This window comes from Elgaria multicarinata, chromosome 9 (assembly GCF_023053635.1).
Source record: "Elgaria multicarinata webbii isolate HBS135686 ecotype San Diego chromosome 9, rElgMul1.1.pri, whole genome shotgun sequence".
In the NCBI taxonomy this organism is placed as follows: domain Eukaryota; kingdom Metazoa; phylum Chordata; class Lepidosauria; order Squamata; family Anguidae; genus Elgaria; species Elgaria multicarinata.
Window position 1 is genome coordinate 100421372 of NC_086179.1, and position 15668 is coordinate 100437039.

Below are 15668 nucleotides of genomic sequence, written 5' to 3' on the forward strand. Positions count from 1 at the left end.
CCCTCTCACACGTGCCTCCCCCACTCCCCTCCTCCCTCACACGTGCCTCCCCCACTCCCCTCCTCCCTCTCACACATGCCTCCCCCACTCCACTCCTGATGAAGCCCTGTTATTGTTCCTCCTAATTCATGTTTGTTGGGGAGGAGAGGGAACTTGACATGGGGTTGCCATTTTGGGCAGCATGTTCTCTATGATATGTACTGTATTTCCTCTGTGGGACCTCAGCAAACAGGATGAATTTATTTCTAGGCTATGCTCAAGCACATCTCTCTTTCTGTAGGAACATATTTTGCTAGGGATGCTTCATACTCCAGCCGCTTCTGCAAAGACGACTTAAAGTATGGCAACACGTTTAAGATCCATGGCGTTGATCTGCAGCATCATGTGTTTAGGAATCATAAAGTAATGTTTCTTGCTCGTGTCTTGACTGGAGACTATATTAGTGGGGACTCCAAATATGTGAGGCCACCTTCAAAAGATGGGAGCTTTGTAAATTTGTATGACAGCTGTGTGGACAATACTTGGAACCCAAAGATTTTTGTTATCTTTGATGCTAACCAGGTCTATCCAGAATATTTAATAGAATTCAGCTGAGACTTGTAGATAGCTGAGTTGTGTGATGGTGTTTTTATTTTGTGCTTGTTTTTACAGGAGACCATTAGGTTGTTACTTTAAAACAACAACAACCGTATTTAGGGGTAAATGTACATAAGTAACTCAGAGTAAAATATGAAATGTGGCTTCAGATTATTTACATTTAAAATCCTGGAAAGCTTTATAAATGTAATTATTTGTATACTGCATCACATGTTGCTATTGATCCTGGGGAAGTTGTACCAAATAGGAGTTGAAAATTCAAGGATAGCTGCTCTGCTTTGCTTGCGCCACGATCTGTCACCTGTCAAGGTCAGCAATAGCATTAAATAGAAGAATCCAGCAAAGTCAGGCAGCACTGCCACAGAACTGCAACATCTTACCCAATTTAACACTTATTAGCAATTGTGGCTAACAATAAGGTAGGTATTTAAAGTTTCCAAACTTTCTAATATGGACATTTTTAAATAGAAAGGCAGTGTATAAATGTGTTAAATATCTAAGTTCCAGCTGCATGACGGACAATCCATAATTCTGAGGAAACTCTGCTTTCTACCTTTATAGAAAGATAAATATCTTTGGTGATAATGACATTAGGAGATATCCAAAGTAATTTAAGTAGCTTTGAGTCTCAGGCTTGAACTAATTGTTATGACAGATATGACGCTGAAAGAACAGCACTGTGTCTTTCTCCCTCATATCATAGAATAGTAGAGTTGGAAGGGGCCTACAAGGCCATTGAGTCCAACTCCATGCTCGATGCAGGAATCAACCCTAAAGCATCCCCGACAGATGCTTGTCCAGCTGCCTCTTGAAGGCCTCTAGTGTGGGAGAGCCCACAACCTCCCTAGGTAACTGATTCCATTGTCGCACTGCTCTAACAGTCCACCTCCTCGTCCAAATCATTAATAAAAATGTTGAAGAGCACTGGGCCCAGGACTGAGCCCTGCGGTACCCCACTCGTTGCCTCTCCCCAGTTTGAGAAGGTTCCATTGATAAGTACTCTTTGAGTCCGATTCTGTAGCCAACTGTGAATCCACCTAATAGTTGTTCCATCTAGCCCACTTTTAGCTAGTTTGTTAATCAGAATGTCATGTGGTACTTTGTCAAAAGCTTTGCTGAAGTCAAGATATATGACGTCTACAGCATTCCCACGGTCCACAAGGGAGGTTACCTTATCAAAAAATGAGATCAAATTTGCCTGACAGGACTTGTTCTTGACAAATCCATGTTGGCTTCTAGTGATCACCGCATTGATTTCAAGGTGTTTACAGATTGACTTCTTTATAATCTGCTCCAGAATTTTCTCAAGGATGGATATCAGACTGACTGGTCTGTAGTTCCCAGGTTCTTCCTTTTTGCCCTTTTTGAAGATAGGGACAACGTTAGCCCACCTCCAGTCGTCCGGTACCTCACCTGTCTTCCATGATTTTGCAAAGATAATAGACAAAGGTTCTGAGAGTTCTTCCGCTAGCTCCTTCATTACTCTAGGATGCAATTCATCGGGCCCTGAGATTTGAATTCATTCAAGGAAATTAGGTATTCTTTGACCATTTGTTTATCAATCTCAAACTGTAATCCTGCCCCCTCAACTTCTGCTTCACTTTTTCCAGGGGGTTCATAGACCCGCTTTTGGAAGAAGACTGAGGCAAAGTAGGAATTGAGCACTTCAGCCTTTTCTTTGTCATCTGTTATCAATTTGCCATCCTCATTAAGCAGTTGAACCACCATTTCTTTCCTCTGTCTTTTACTACTCACATATCTGAAGAAAGCCTTTTTATTGCTTTTAGCATCCCTCGCTAATCTCAGCTCATTCTCAGCTTTAGCATTCCTGACGCCATTGCGCCACTTGTCTGTACTCTTCTTTTGTAGCCTGGCCTTCCTTCCACTTCCTATATGTATCCCTTGTTGTTTTCAGGTCATCTCTAAGCTTTTTGTGGAGCCACATTGGTTTCCTCTGTTGTCTTCTATCTTTTCTCCTTGTTGGAATTGTTTGTAACTGTGCCTTTAAAATTTCCTTTTTTAAATACTCCCACCCATCCTGCACTCCTTTTCTCATTAGGCTCATTTGCCATGGGACCTTACTTATCATAGTTCTGAGTTTATTAAAATCAGCTTTCCTAAAATCCAGAGTACGTGTATGGCTACACTCAACTTTTGTCTCCTTCATAATCAAGAATTCAACTATGATGTGGTCACTTTCTCCCAGAGTTCCCGTAACTGCCACTTTATCCACTAAGTCATCCCTATTGGTCAATATCAAGTCAAGGATTGCCGATCCTCTAGTTCCTTCCTCCACTTTCTGTAGGAGAAAGTTATCACCCACACATGTCAGGAATTTCTTGGAAGGGCCACTTTTGGCAGTATTGGTCTCCCAACAGATATCAGGGTAATTGAAGTCCCCCATCACTACTACATCACACTTCCTTGAAACACTGGCAATTTGTTTCTCAAAAGTTTCATCCTCGTCTTCTCCTTGAGTGGGTGGTCGGTAGTAGACTCCGATTATCATGTTCTTTTTATTCCTTGCCCCATTTATTTTAATCCAGATGCTCTCGATGGGGCTCTCAGTCTGATCCGCCTGTATTTCTGTGCAGGGATAGGTATATTTAACATATAGTGCAACTCCACCTCCCTTTCTATTTCTTCTGTTCTTTTTGAACAAGTTATATCCTTCAATTGCTATATTCCAGTCATGGGAGTCATCCCACCAAGTTTCAGTTATACCTATCAAGTCGTATTTGCCTTCATGTAATAAGAGTTCAAGTTCGTTCTGTTTGTTTCCCATGCTCTGGGCATTAGTATATAGACATCGAAGACCATGTGTTTTATAGTCTGGCTTTGTTCCTACATTGTTGCGGACACTATTTTGGGGCACTATTGAAGCTGTTCTCTGTACTGTGGTGCCTTGGCCTTCATCCATTGTTGCCTCGAGGTTTACATCTCCCGCCCCCGTAAGATTTAGTTTAAAGCCCTCCTGATCAAGTTCTTCATGCTGTGGCCGAACACATTCTTTCCAGCCCTTGTGAGGTGCAACCCATCCCTTGCCAGCAGTCCATGTTCCAAGTAGCGTAGCCCGTGGTCCCAGAATCCAAAATTCTCACGTCGGCACCACCTTCGTAGCCAGTCGTTCATCCGGAGTATTTTCTTTCCCTTTCTAATCCTCTTCCAAGAACCGGGAGGATGTATGAGAAAACTACCTGGGCCCCAAAGTTCTTCAGTTTCCTTCCCAGAGCTTCAAAGTCTGAAATGATTTCTTTGTAGCTCAAGGATGAATGAATTTGAAATTCAAGGATGAAATTCAAGGATGAATGAATTTGAACTAAGTATCCTTCATCCAAGGATACTTAGTGTTTCATATTATGTTATAAAGATTTCAAGTCACATCCTCACAAGTGGCAGAAAATGAAGCTGGAAAACTCAAAATACAAGCATTCTCCAAAGCATAGAATAATAGAATAGTAGAGTTGGAAGGGGCCTATAACGACATCGAGTCCAACCCCCTGCTCAATGCAGGAATACACCCTAAAGCATATCTGACAGATGGTTGTCCAGCTGTCTCTTGAATGCCTCTAGTATGGGGGAGCCCACCACCTCCCTAGGTAACTGGTTCCATTGTCGTACTGTCAAGAAGTTTTTCCTGATGTCCAGCCGGAATCTGGTTTCCTTGAGCCCGTTATTCTGTGTCCTGCACTCTGGGATGATCGAGAAGGGATCATGGTCCTTTGTGTGACAACCTTTCAAGTCTTTCAAGAGTGCTATCATGTCTCCCCATGGTGGGGAGACAACACTTGCAGTTGCCACATATTTGTGGAGAAATTGTGTTCCACTCTCAGGGAAGCCAAAAAAAAAGGAATATAATCCTATTGTTAGTACATTTATTTATTTATTTATTGCATTTGTATACCACTCCATAGCCAAAGCTCTCTTTGCGGTTCACATAAGATAAAAACACTTAAAAACAGTATACAAAAATTTAAAACCACAAAAACATGCAAAATGCACATACATTTAAAACCACTGTAACAACGTTACAAATGATGAGCCAAAAAACAGACCCAGGCTAATTGTTGTTGTTTATTCGTTCAGTCGCTTCCGACTCTTCATGACTTCATGGACCAGCCCACGCCAGAGCTTTCTGTCAGCTGTCACCACCCCCATCTCCCCCAATGTCAAGTCTGTCACCTCCAGAATATCATCCATCCATCTTGGCTAATTACATTTTACTAAATGCTTGGGAGAGAACAGAAAAGTCTGTTCTCAGAAGTAGAGCTGCGTGTCAGCGTTCTGTGACAATGCACTCCAAAACTCTGGATGACCACCCTACGGTTTCATGTAAATATTAAACAGCATGGGGGACAAGACTGACCCCTGTGGACCCCCATAATGGAGAATCCATGTTGCTGAGGAATGCTCCTCAAGCACCACCTTCTGGAGCTGACCAGGCATGTAGGAGTGGAACCACTGCAGTGCAATGCCTCCCACTCCTAACTCAACCAGTCGTTCCAGAAGGATACCATGGTCAATGGTATTGAAAGCCGCTGAGAGATCAAGGAGAATCAACAGAGTCACACTCCCCCTGTCATTCTCCTGACATAGGTCATCATACAGGTTGACCAAGGCTGTTTCCATGCCAAAACCAGGCCTGAAACCCAACTGAAATGGATCCAGATAATCGGTCTCATCCAAGAGTGCCGGCTCAAAGACCTTGTCCAGGAATGGAACGTTTCTACTGGCCTATAGTTCTTAAAATGTTCAGGGTCCAGGGAGGATTTCTTGAGGAGTGGTCTCACTACCACCTCTTTCAGGCAGCCCAGGACCACCCCCTCTCGTGAAGAGACGTTACTCACTTCCCTGGCCCAGCCAGTTGTTCCATCCCTGCTAGCTTTTATTAGCCAAGAGGGGCAAGGATCTAATACAGAGGTGGTTGCATGAACCTGTCCAAGCACCTTGTCAACATCTTTGAGCTGCCCCAACTGAAAGTCATCCAAGAAAACTGGACAAGGCTGTGCTCTGGATATCTCATCTGATTCACCTGCTATATCTGGAGTCCAAATTCTGGTGGATGCAGGAGATTTTATTCTGGAAGTGCCTAGCAAATAGATTACAGCAGGCCTCAGAAAGTTCTACATTGTCCTTGGGGCCAATGTGCAACAGCCTCTGGACAACTGAAAAGCTCAATGGGCAGCAGATTGATTTTTCTGTAGTGGCAGCAAAGTATTGTGTGTGTTTTTTGCTGCCCTCACTGTCCCTGAATACAACTTACCATAGGCACTTACCAGTGTTTGATTGTATCCGCTAGGAGTTCATCTCCATAAGCACTCAAGCCGTCTCTTGTTTTGTTTCATCACTCTCAGCTCTGGGGTATGACATGGAGCCATACAAGCTCTACACAGGAGAAGGTGCTCAGAAGCAATCACATCAACCCATTTTGAGGCAATTACATCTTCAGCTGCCTGTCTATTGGGGCCTATAAAGAAACTGCACTATACTGAGGGCCACTGTTTAGTAGAACCAACCCTAAAGGTCTTTGCAGCCAAGATTGTGTCCCATCTTCTAAACAGTGCACCAATCTGGGGTAGCCACTGCAGAGATGAACTTGATGAAATCCAAAACAAGTTCCTTCATATGCTCTTGGCAGTGTCATGCGGTATACCTGGTGCATTATTAAGGACTGAACTAGAACTCCCTTCTCTAAAAGCACGTATACACAAATCCACAATATTGTATTGGGGGGAAATTGCTATCGTTGCCAGAACAACATTTAGCAAAATTATGCTTTTTGGATTTGCAGAATAGAGAAGGCTGGGTACAATCTTGTAGATGCTTGATGTTGAGCTACTCAATCCCCTTAACAATGACAACGCAAGCTGTATCCAATCATAAAATCCGAGATATTGTGTTTGGTGAAAATGCCAAAAGGGATTCTGAATACATTAAAAAAAATCCTGTAAATTTGCTACTTGGTATACCAAAATCAAAACATCTTAAAAGGGATACTTATTTGTGAGAATTAACCTTTTTCCCTTTTAGGCATGCTTTCTCAGGCTGCAAGAAAAATAAGAGCAGCCTTTCTATACCATACCACTGTCAAATCCTAAGGGGGTTAAACAGAAGGAATGTTTTAAATCCTGATCATTTTATTGTATTCTTGTTTTATTGTATCAAATGTTTTTCTGTTTTATACTTGTGTGCTGTGTGTTTGTATTGTTATAGCCATTGGCTATAAATAATAAAATCTTGAGAAATTTTATTAGGAAAGAGATTGCATTTTTGCATTCCACAGATCAACCAGGGTTTCGACTGGAAAGCCAGCCCTATTAGCCAGAAGACTCCCCAGAGCCCTTTGGAAATCATCCGGATCCATTAGCCTCTGGGACCAGACCATCTTAATGGGTCCACCACCCTTGCAGAGGGAAGAAACCACTATAAGTCTAAACCTCAGCAGGTGGCGATCTGAGCATGACAAAGGGGTTGATATAAAGTCCCCCACTTTCAGATCACTATCTCCATGTCCAGTTGAAAAAAACGGGTCTAGAGTATGTTTTGCTACATGTGTTGGGCAGATGGCATGTTGGGACAATCCCATGGTTATGGAAACCATGAAATCCTGAGCTGCCCCATATAAAGTGGTCTCAGTGTGAATGTTGACATCCCCCAGAACCAAGAGTCTGGGGGATCTCAACAATAACCCCAAGACCGCTTCTGTCAGCTCTGCTAGGGAGTCTGTTGAGCAGCAAGGTGGGCAGTACACCAACAGAATCCCTAATCTGTCCCGTTGGCCCAACACAAGGTGCAAACACTCTGGACCAGCAGTCACATGGACAGGGAGCCTGCAGAGGGGGATGGAGTTCCTATAGACCACAGCAACACCCCCTCCCCAGCCCTCAGGTCTACCCTGATGCTGAACCAAGTAACCTGGGGGGCATAGCTGGGAGAGACTGACTCCTCCCTGCTCACCCACCCAGGTCTCGGTTATACATGCCAGATTGGCTGCCTCATCCACAATTAAATCATAAATGAGGGAGGTCTTATTATGCACCAATCTGGCATTTCAGAGCAGCATCCGGAGGCCTGGCTGAAAGGCCAACTAACAAACCTGCAGCTGGGGGGGGGGGGGCAGAACAAGGCACAGCCATTAACTGTCTGGGCCGCTTTCCCCTTACCTTACATATGGGCACAAATAACATGAAAATGTGAGTAGGGTTTTACACATGGTAATCTAGCAGCTTTCTCTGTTACTGTAGCTGTACTTTTTCTTCCATATTCCTGTACAGCCTAGCTGAAACAGCCGAAGTCCCACTGCATTCAGGGATATTTGATCACATTTAACTTTTCTGTGTTGTATCCAATCAGTATGATCAAAGCCCCATGAAGCAGGGGATAAATTCTCATGCTCACTGTGCTCTGTGGCTTCATGTGAATGGCTCGTCCTTTCCTTTATGGGCTAAGGGATTCTTGCCATGCCCACAGATTCCTTTGCTATGCACCCTGAATGTCCCTCAACTTGTACAAAAAGACAAGGAGCCTCTTGTGCATTGGAACAGCTGTGGGTACCAGAGTTGATAGACTTTATAGTGACAAAAGAATAGTACCATTCCCAGATTGTGTTGAAACATCCTGCAAATCAGTTTATTCCTGTATCCATAGTAATTTTCAGTTAGAATTTAAATAACTAGAGCAAGAAAGCTATTTGAATTTACACTTTCAAATGTTAAAAATATATATTAAAATTCACACCACTGGAAACTAACTTTTGAATGCTGCAAATATCAGTACTGTAAAATTCAAATTCCTCCAGCAACTTTCAGTCCTTCCTTGTGGTCTTTGTGCATCACACATATGAGCTCTGCCTGTGTGGAGCCGTTTCAGGAAAAGCTTCAATAGCTAAAGGGTTCCTGCCCTATTTCCTCAGTTCTCTTTCGTCTGCCATTGTGGCAAATTCACGTGGGAACTTCTCTTGTGTTGATCCTGTTCGAGGCGTTTTCACCCATTTATTCATTTTTTATAATTTTATTTCATTTTCTTGTATTCTGCTAGGATTGTCTGGTGAATTCTTTTTTGCTGTGGTCTTTGATTGCTGGCAAAGATCACATGGCCTTAAAAGTGTCATTCTGAAAATGTACCAGATGCAGGACTAAACTACTGCTATCCAATGGCTACTCCATCTGTCTCCTTTGCCTAGGAGAAGGATATATGGTAGAATCTTACCAGTTTTGCCAGGTGTCAAAATGGGAGGTAAATCCCCAGAAAGAGCTGTTGAGGAGACTCCCCCACACCAGGCAAATCCTTGTCATTGTCGGCTGCAAAGAAACTGGCAAAACAGGCTAAGTCAAAGACAGTACAATCGGCATCAACAGAGGAAAAGAAAAAGAAGAAAAAGAAACCTCTTGCCATGGCCGAGGTACCTCTATGGCCACAAACTATGGTGGCCATAGAGGTACTAATCACTCCAGAGCCCCCGTGTTAACTTAAAATCACGCGCAGCCTGGTTCTTCTCAGTGGAAGCTGGCAGGAGTGAGGAGGCGATGGCAGTGGCAGCAGGTAAGTGGGAAGAGCAGGGAAAGGGAGGCTTTTCCGGGTGCTGGCTGCGCAGCTGGCACCTACAAAAGGCTGAGTCACCTTGGAGGGCCCAAATTGCGCTTTGGCACTGAGGCGTGGCGGGCAACCCCAAAGCACCCTGAGACTTCGAACCAGCCTCCGAGGTGAATCGGGGTCCTTGCAAAGCCCTAGTTGGTCTCATCAGGAAGGGCATTTTACATGTACCGTAGACCACTTCAGGAAAGATCATATTCACCTTGTGAATGGGATAGAAGGGTTAGATGGCAGATCTTTATAGTGACAGTTATGGATAATAATAATAATAATAATAATAATAATAATAATAATAATAATAATAATAATAATATTTATTTCATACCTGCCTCTCTTTTTGGATTGAGGCGGGGAACAACATTAGTACAACAAATCAACACATCTTAAAAATTCTTGATTTCACATTCATCTGGGTAGGCCTGCTGGAAAAGGCTAGTATTTAAAGTTGTCTTAAATTTAGAGAGTTAATTTTATGAATCTCCTCCAGCAGGCCTTTCCACAATCTGGGGGTGACAGAAGAAAAGGTCCTCTGGGTAACAGGTGTCAACCTAGTTTTGGCTAACTGAAGTAAGTTCTCCCCAGAGGACCTGAGTATGCAGGGCAGACTGTACGGGAGTGTGTATATAGTCACCATTACGGAGCCACTGCAAATCCATTGACAGCTTTCAGCAATGTAATCTCAGCCTCCACCTCTGATGGACATGGAGACCGAAACTTATGATTGTACCGTTTCAAAGGTCACTCCCACCACCAGGGGAGCAGCCACAGTTAAAGCAGCAACTAGGATCCCTCCCTTTGCTAGTATCAGAAGCTCTAGGGAACTCTAAGGCCAATAAAGAAACACAGTTGCAGCATCAACAATCCGAACCTCTGCAACAGAAAATAGGTACAATACCATCTTATGCTCCTAGAGTATCAGATGACGATGATTATGAATCAGATACTTCATCTTCAATTCAACCATCTGTCTCATCACTGGAGGCTGAACTGGCACAAGGTTCAGTCTCTCCTTCAGAAAATCTTGGCCATTTTACTGACCATGTAAACAGAATGGCACAAGCACTGGGGTTATCAGTGGAACAGACTACATCTATCATGCAAGATCCTGTGTTCAACACATTAGCTACTGATACCTCTCAACCAGTTTTGATACCGATTTTACCAGCGTTATTGGAGACAATTAAGCAGTCATGGAAGATTCCGTCTTTGATGCCACCAGCTTCTAAGAGATTGGAAGGCATTTATAAGATTCAACAAAAAGATGCTGAATTCCTTCTCTGCATCCTATACCAAATTCAGTTATTGTGGAGACTGCACAAGCAAAATCTCATCAACAGGATATAGCCCCTGTCGATAGGGAAGTTTACCGTCTCAATATCTTGGGAAGAAGTGTGTATTCCTCAGCGGCCTTAGGAATAAAAGTATCAAATTACCAAGCAGCGATGACTGGCTATCAGCTTCTACTCTGGGACAAAGTTAATAGATTGTTGGAAAGAGATGCTGGTGGCGGTGCAAAAAGCGGTGATGAAGAAGAAAGAGGAGCAGTTGGGGGGGTGGTGTAGATGGTTAATATAGCGATGATAAGAAATATATTAATTAGTTCCTGTTGGCTCTGGGTTCCTGGCTTCTTTCCCCCCCCCCCAAAGGGTAAAAAAAAAAATGGCGGAAGTATTAGACTTCCGGGTATATATTGGGGGGAAAAGTGATGGGAGGGAAGGGGGAAGTGGGGTGGGAGGGAAGGGTATGTTAGAGGTGTTGTATGTATATGTGTGTATGTTATGTTTTCAACACGATCGGGATCGAATAGAAGATCAGAGAGATGAATATGGATAAGAAGTTAAGGATCTCAACGCTCAATGTCAAAGGTCTGGGGGCAGTCGTAAAAAGGAGAAGGATTGAACAATTGTTAAACAAGGATGGTTCTGATATGATATTTCTGCAAGAGACTCATCAAATTAAGGAGAAAAAGAACGTTATTCGATTGAGATGGCCAGTCTATTATGAAGTATCGTTGGGGACATCAAAAAAAAAGGGAGTGGCCATTTTGATTTCAAAAAGAACTGGGTTTATGATGGAGGATATTAAAAAAGATGAGAATGGGAGATATCTCATGATTAAAGGTAAACTGGAGGGGGAAAAATATACTTTGATTAACATGTATGCACCAAATAATAAACAAAAAGAATTTTATGAGGAGGTATTAAGAGAGATGGAAGAATTCAAGGAGGGGTATGTAATTATGGCGGGAGATTTTAACATGGTTATGGACAATAGAGTAGATAGGTCAAATCCCTCTGAAGCAGAAAAGAGAAACAATGTTACTATTTTAAGCAAATTAATTAAAGAGAAGGATTTTGTTGATTCTTGGAGAGTTCTCAGAGGGGCAGACCCAGGATTCACGTTTTATTCTTCAGTCCATCATACATACTCCAGAATTGATCATATTTTTGTATCTAGAGATTTTGTAACTAAGACATGTAGAATGGAATTAGGGACAATCAAGGTATCGGATCATGCACTGGTAAGCTTAGTTTTTGCAGTTAGTAAGGAATATAAAGAAGCATTAAGGTGGAGATTGAATACTAAGATATTTAAGAATGATAAAGTAATTGAGAAAATGCAGAAGGAATTGTCAGAAACATGGGAAATAAATGAGAAAGGGGGAACAAGAATAGCAGTGGTTTGGGATACCATGAAGGCTGTGTTTAGGGGGAACTGTATTAGGGAAACGTGTAAATTAAAAAGACAACAAGAGGCAAGGCAGGCTACTTTAGAAAAAGAGATAATAAAGCTGGAAAAAGAATATTGGCAAACTAAGAACAAACATAAATTAATAGAATTAATGGCACAAAAAAAGGAATTAGAAAATATTAATTTAGAAGAGGTACAGAGGAATTTAATTTATATGAAAAGGGAATATTTTCAAAATAGTAACAGGAACTCTAAGATGCTTGCCAAACTCACACAGAAAGAAAAAGCCAAAAATGGGATAGGGTTAGTAAAAAATAAGCAGGGTAATGATTGTCATTTGATGAAGGATAAAATAAAAATTTTTCAGGATTTTTTTGAAGAGTTATACAAGAAAAGAGATATCCAAATGAAGAGGACGGAGGAATATGTGGATAAATTTTTGAAGAAAGGATTAGAAAAAGAACATAAGGAAATAATGGATAATAAAATATCGCAAAGTGAAATAGAGGAGGTTATAGACCAGCTTAAAGCAGGGAAATCACCAGGGGCAGATGGTTTAGGACCAGAGTTTTACAAAAAATTTAAAACCTTAATAGTGCCAAAGTTGTTGAAATTATATAATGCAATAATGGAGGGGGAGAGGATCCCAGAGTCATGGGAGCATTCTATAATAATTTTAATTCCGAAACCAGATAAGGATCTAACTCTCCCCGATTCATATAGACCAATTTCACTAATAAACCAAGATGCAAAAAATTTTTCAGGCATTTTGGCTAAAAGGTTAAATAAATGTATAGCTAAATATGTAGGGGAAGATCAATGTGGTTTTATAGCAGGTAGACAGATGCACACATTAATAGGTAGAGTTTTGAGTGTAATACAGGGGATAAAAAAATCAAGGATTAAGGCGGGTATTTTAGCGTTAGATATATTTAAGGCTTTTGATTGTGTGAGCTGGCAAACTTTAAAGTTGGTTATAAATAAAATGGGATTTGGTACTAAATTTAGAACAATAATAGAACAGTTATACTCTAAAAGCACAGCTGTAGTGGTAGTAAATGATGGAATAACGGACAAGATACGACTAGCTAGAGGGACAAGACAAGGATGCCCACTCTCGCCAGTCCTGTTTGTATTGGTGATGGAATTGTTGGCAAATGCAATAAGAGAGGATGAAGAGATAGAGGGGATAGGTAATAGTAATAAAATTAAACTGAACATGTTTGCAGATGATACATTGATGACTATCAGAGATCCTTTAGGTAAAATGGAAAGAATTAAACAGCAGTTGAATGATTTTGAGGAAGTTACGGGGTTAAGGATAAACTGGGCAAAATCGGATTTGATGTTATTCAACTATACTAAAAAGGAAGAAAGGGAGTGGGAAGGGAAGGCTTCAGTTTTGAAAAGCAAAGAGAAAATTAAATATTTGGGTGTTAAGATTACAAAAAATTTAGAAGATTTGGGAAGTGAGAATTTAAATGGATTGAAAAAAGAATTGGAGGAAGAGTTAAAGAGGTATAAGAAACTGAATCTTTCCTGGTTTGGAAGAATAGCTTTAATAAAGATGAAAATTTTACCTAAGATTAATTTTTTCTTTAGAATGTTACCGATAAGAATTTCAGTGATAGAATTAAAAAGATGGCAGAATCTTATAAATAATTACTGCAATGAAGGGAAGAGATCAAGGATTAATAAAAGCAAATGGTATTTAAGCCAAAAGAGAGGCGGACTGGGTCTCCCAAACCTTGAGTACTACTATCTAGCTAATAGGTTAAGACATGTTGTTGAAGCAATTATAGGGGTAGGGGATTTGAAATGGATGGAGGAAAATACGCTAGGGAATATTGAGTTGAAATTGCAAAATGTGTTTTTTAAGCAAAAAGGGAAGGGTAAATGGCTTAATGATTTAGATAACCAATTTCTGAAGTTCCATTGGGAACTTTGGGATAATTATAAAAAGGAATTGTTTTCAAGTAATTCCCCCTTAACACCGGTGATAATGTTAAAGAAATTTCCTGAAAATTTAAAGATGAGGTTAAGCAAAGTTTTAAAAGAAAGAAATAAAATGAAATTAGGAGAGTGGTTAAGGGGGATGAATACAAGAGAGAGGTTGGAAGAAGTTTTGAGAGATTTGGAATTAACGTGGTTAAATTATTTTCAATTAGAACAATGGACTAAAAATTGGATAAGAGAAAATGGAGAATGTAAAGAGAGGACGAAATTTGAGGAATTAATTGAACAAAAAGAAATAGATAAGGGACAAAACATAGGGATAAAGGGGTTAGTGAGTCAAATATATAATATATTAATTGAGAAAGGAGGGCTGGATAGTGCTGGGAAAATGGTTTGGGAGACTGATCTGAAGATACAAATAGGACAACAGAGGTGGGATGGACTATGGAGACAGAGAGTGTTGAGAAATATGTCAGTAAGAATAAAGGAGAATTATTATAAACTTGTATGGAGGTGGTACTTAACTCCGGTTAGATTAAATAAGATTAATAAACAGCTTTCAGCAGATTGTTGGAGGGGTTGTGGAGAAAAGGGAACGTATTTACATATGTGGTGGGATTGTATACATGTGCAAAAGTTATGGAAGATGGTGTTTTATGAGATTGAACAGATTGTGGGATTTAAAGTAGAAGTTACACCAAGGATTGCATTACTCTCACTGCATGATGATCCTAAATGTAATAAAGAAATGAAAGAATTGATAACGAACCTACTGACAGCTGCGAGGTTGATAGTAACTAGGAATTGGAAAATTACAGGAGATTATTGTATTGAAGAATGGTATAAAGAAGTGTGGGACATCGCTATAAATGATAAATTGACATGTAATATAAAAATGCAAAGAGGCATAGTAAAAACGAATGATTTTGAGAGTATATGGAAAAAGTTCCTGGAGTTTGTATTTTCTAAAGGAAGGGGGGTTCCACCAACAGATGAAACTATGAGTTTTTGGAAACAAGAATGAGATCCCGAGGTGGGGGGAGCACTGTTATGTTTATTATATTATGTTTAATAGGTTAATATTGAATATATGATAGTAAGGTATGATAATATCTTGTATTAAGTGATTTTGATTTGTGTTTGTTGTTTTAATAATAAAAATATTCAAAAAAAAAAAAAAAAAAATAGATTGTTGGAATACTTACCCGACGACAAAAATAAATTAGCACGGATTTTTCAGACAGAACCCTTGAAGTTTTCAAGATAACAAATACATACCCCAAGACACCAGGTGGATTGTTGTTCTAAAGTGCTAATAGGGTCAGTGGCATTGAGGCGCCACGCATGGCTCAGATCAGTGGGTCTCAGGAAGCTACCTTCTTCGTGGTCTCTGTGCATCACACATATGGGCTCTGCGCCTGTGCGGAGCTGTTGTCGGGAAACTTCTAAAGCTGAGCTTTTGGCGGGAACCCTCCCCCACTCCATAGTGCGCATGTCTAGGAGGGTTCCCACCCAGCTCCTCAGTTCTTCGACCGCCTCACGGCTAGTTCGTCGGGTTCTTCACTGGAAAAAAACCAAATATTAGCTGAGTTACTTACCTTTTACTTCAAAATTTCTCTTCAACTTTATCTCTTCACCTCTTCCTCTTCATATTCTTCCTCATATATATATATATATATATATGTAAATTCTGTACTTCATAAATCTATATTTTCCTGCTATTTTTCTTACAAGACGATCAGCGGCTGCTGATCGCGAAGATAAAAAACTTGTATGGCCCTGAGGGCACTCTTCCGTAAATATACAAGATGTGGTGCTAAACTACCACCATC

At 40.7% G+C, this 15668-nt stretch overlaps 1 protein-coding gene across 2 annotated transcripts in view; it reads left to right on the top strand.

Annotated features, from left to right (window-relative positions):
* PARP11 (poly(ADP-ribose) polymerase family member 11) overlaps window positions 1-6847 on the top strand; it is a 32759-nt gene extending 25912 nt beyond the window's left edge. Inside the window, exon 8 of one of the 2 annotated variants that reach the window (XM_063134403.1) lies at window positions 5952-6847. In XM_063134403.1, the coding sequence (XP_062990473.1) occupies window positions 5952-6070 (119 nt within the window). In that variant the 3' untranslated portion in view covers window positions 6071-6847. Of the gene's footprint in view, window positions 1-280; window positions 705-5951 lie in introns of those variants that run through there. The other variant, XM_063134404.1, reaches the window with a different exon arrangement.
* Window positions 6848-15668: the final 8821 nt, after the last annotated feature.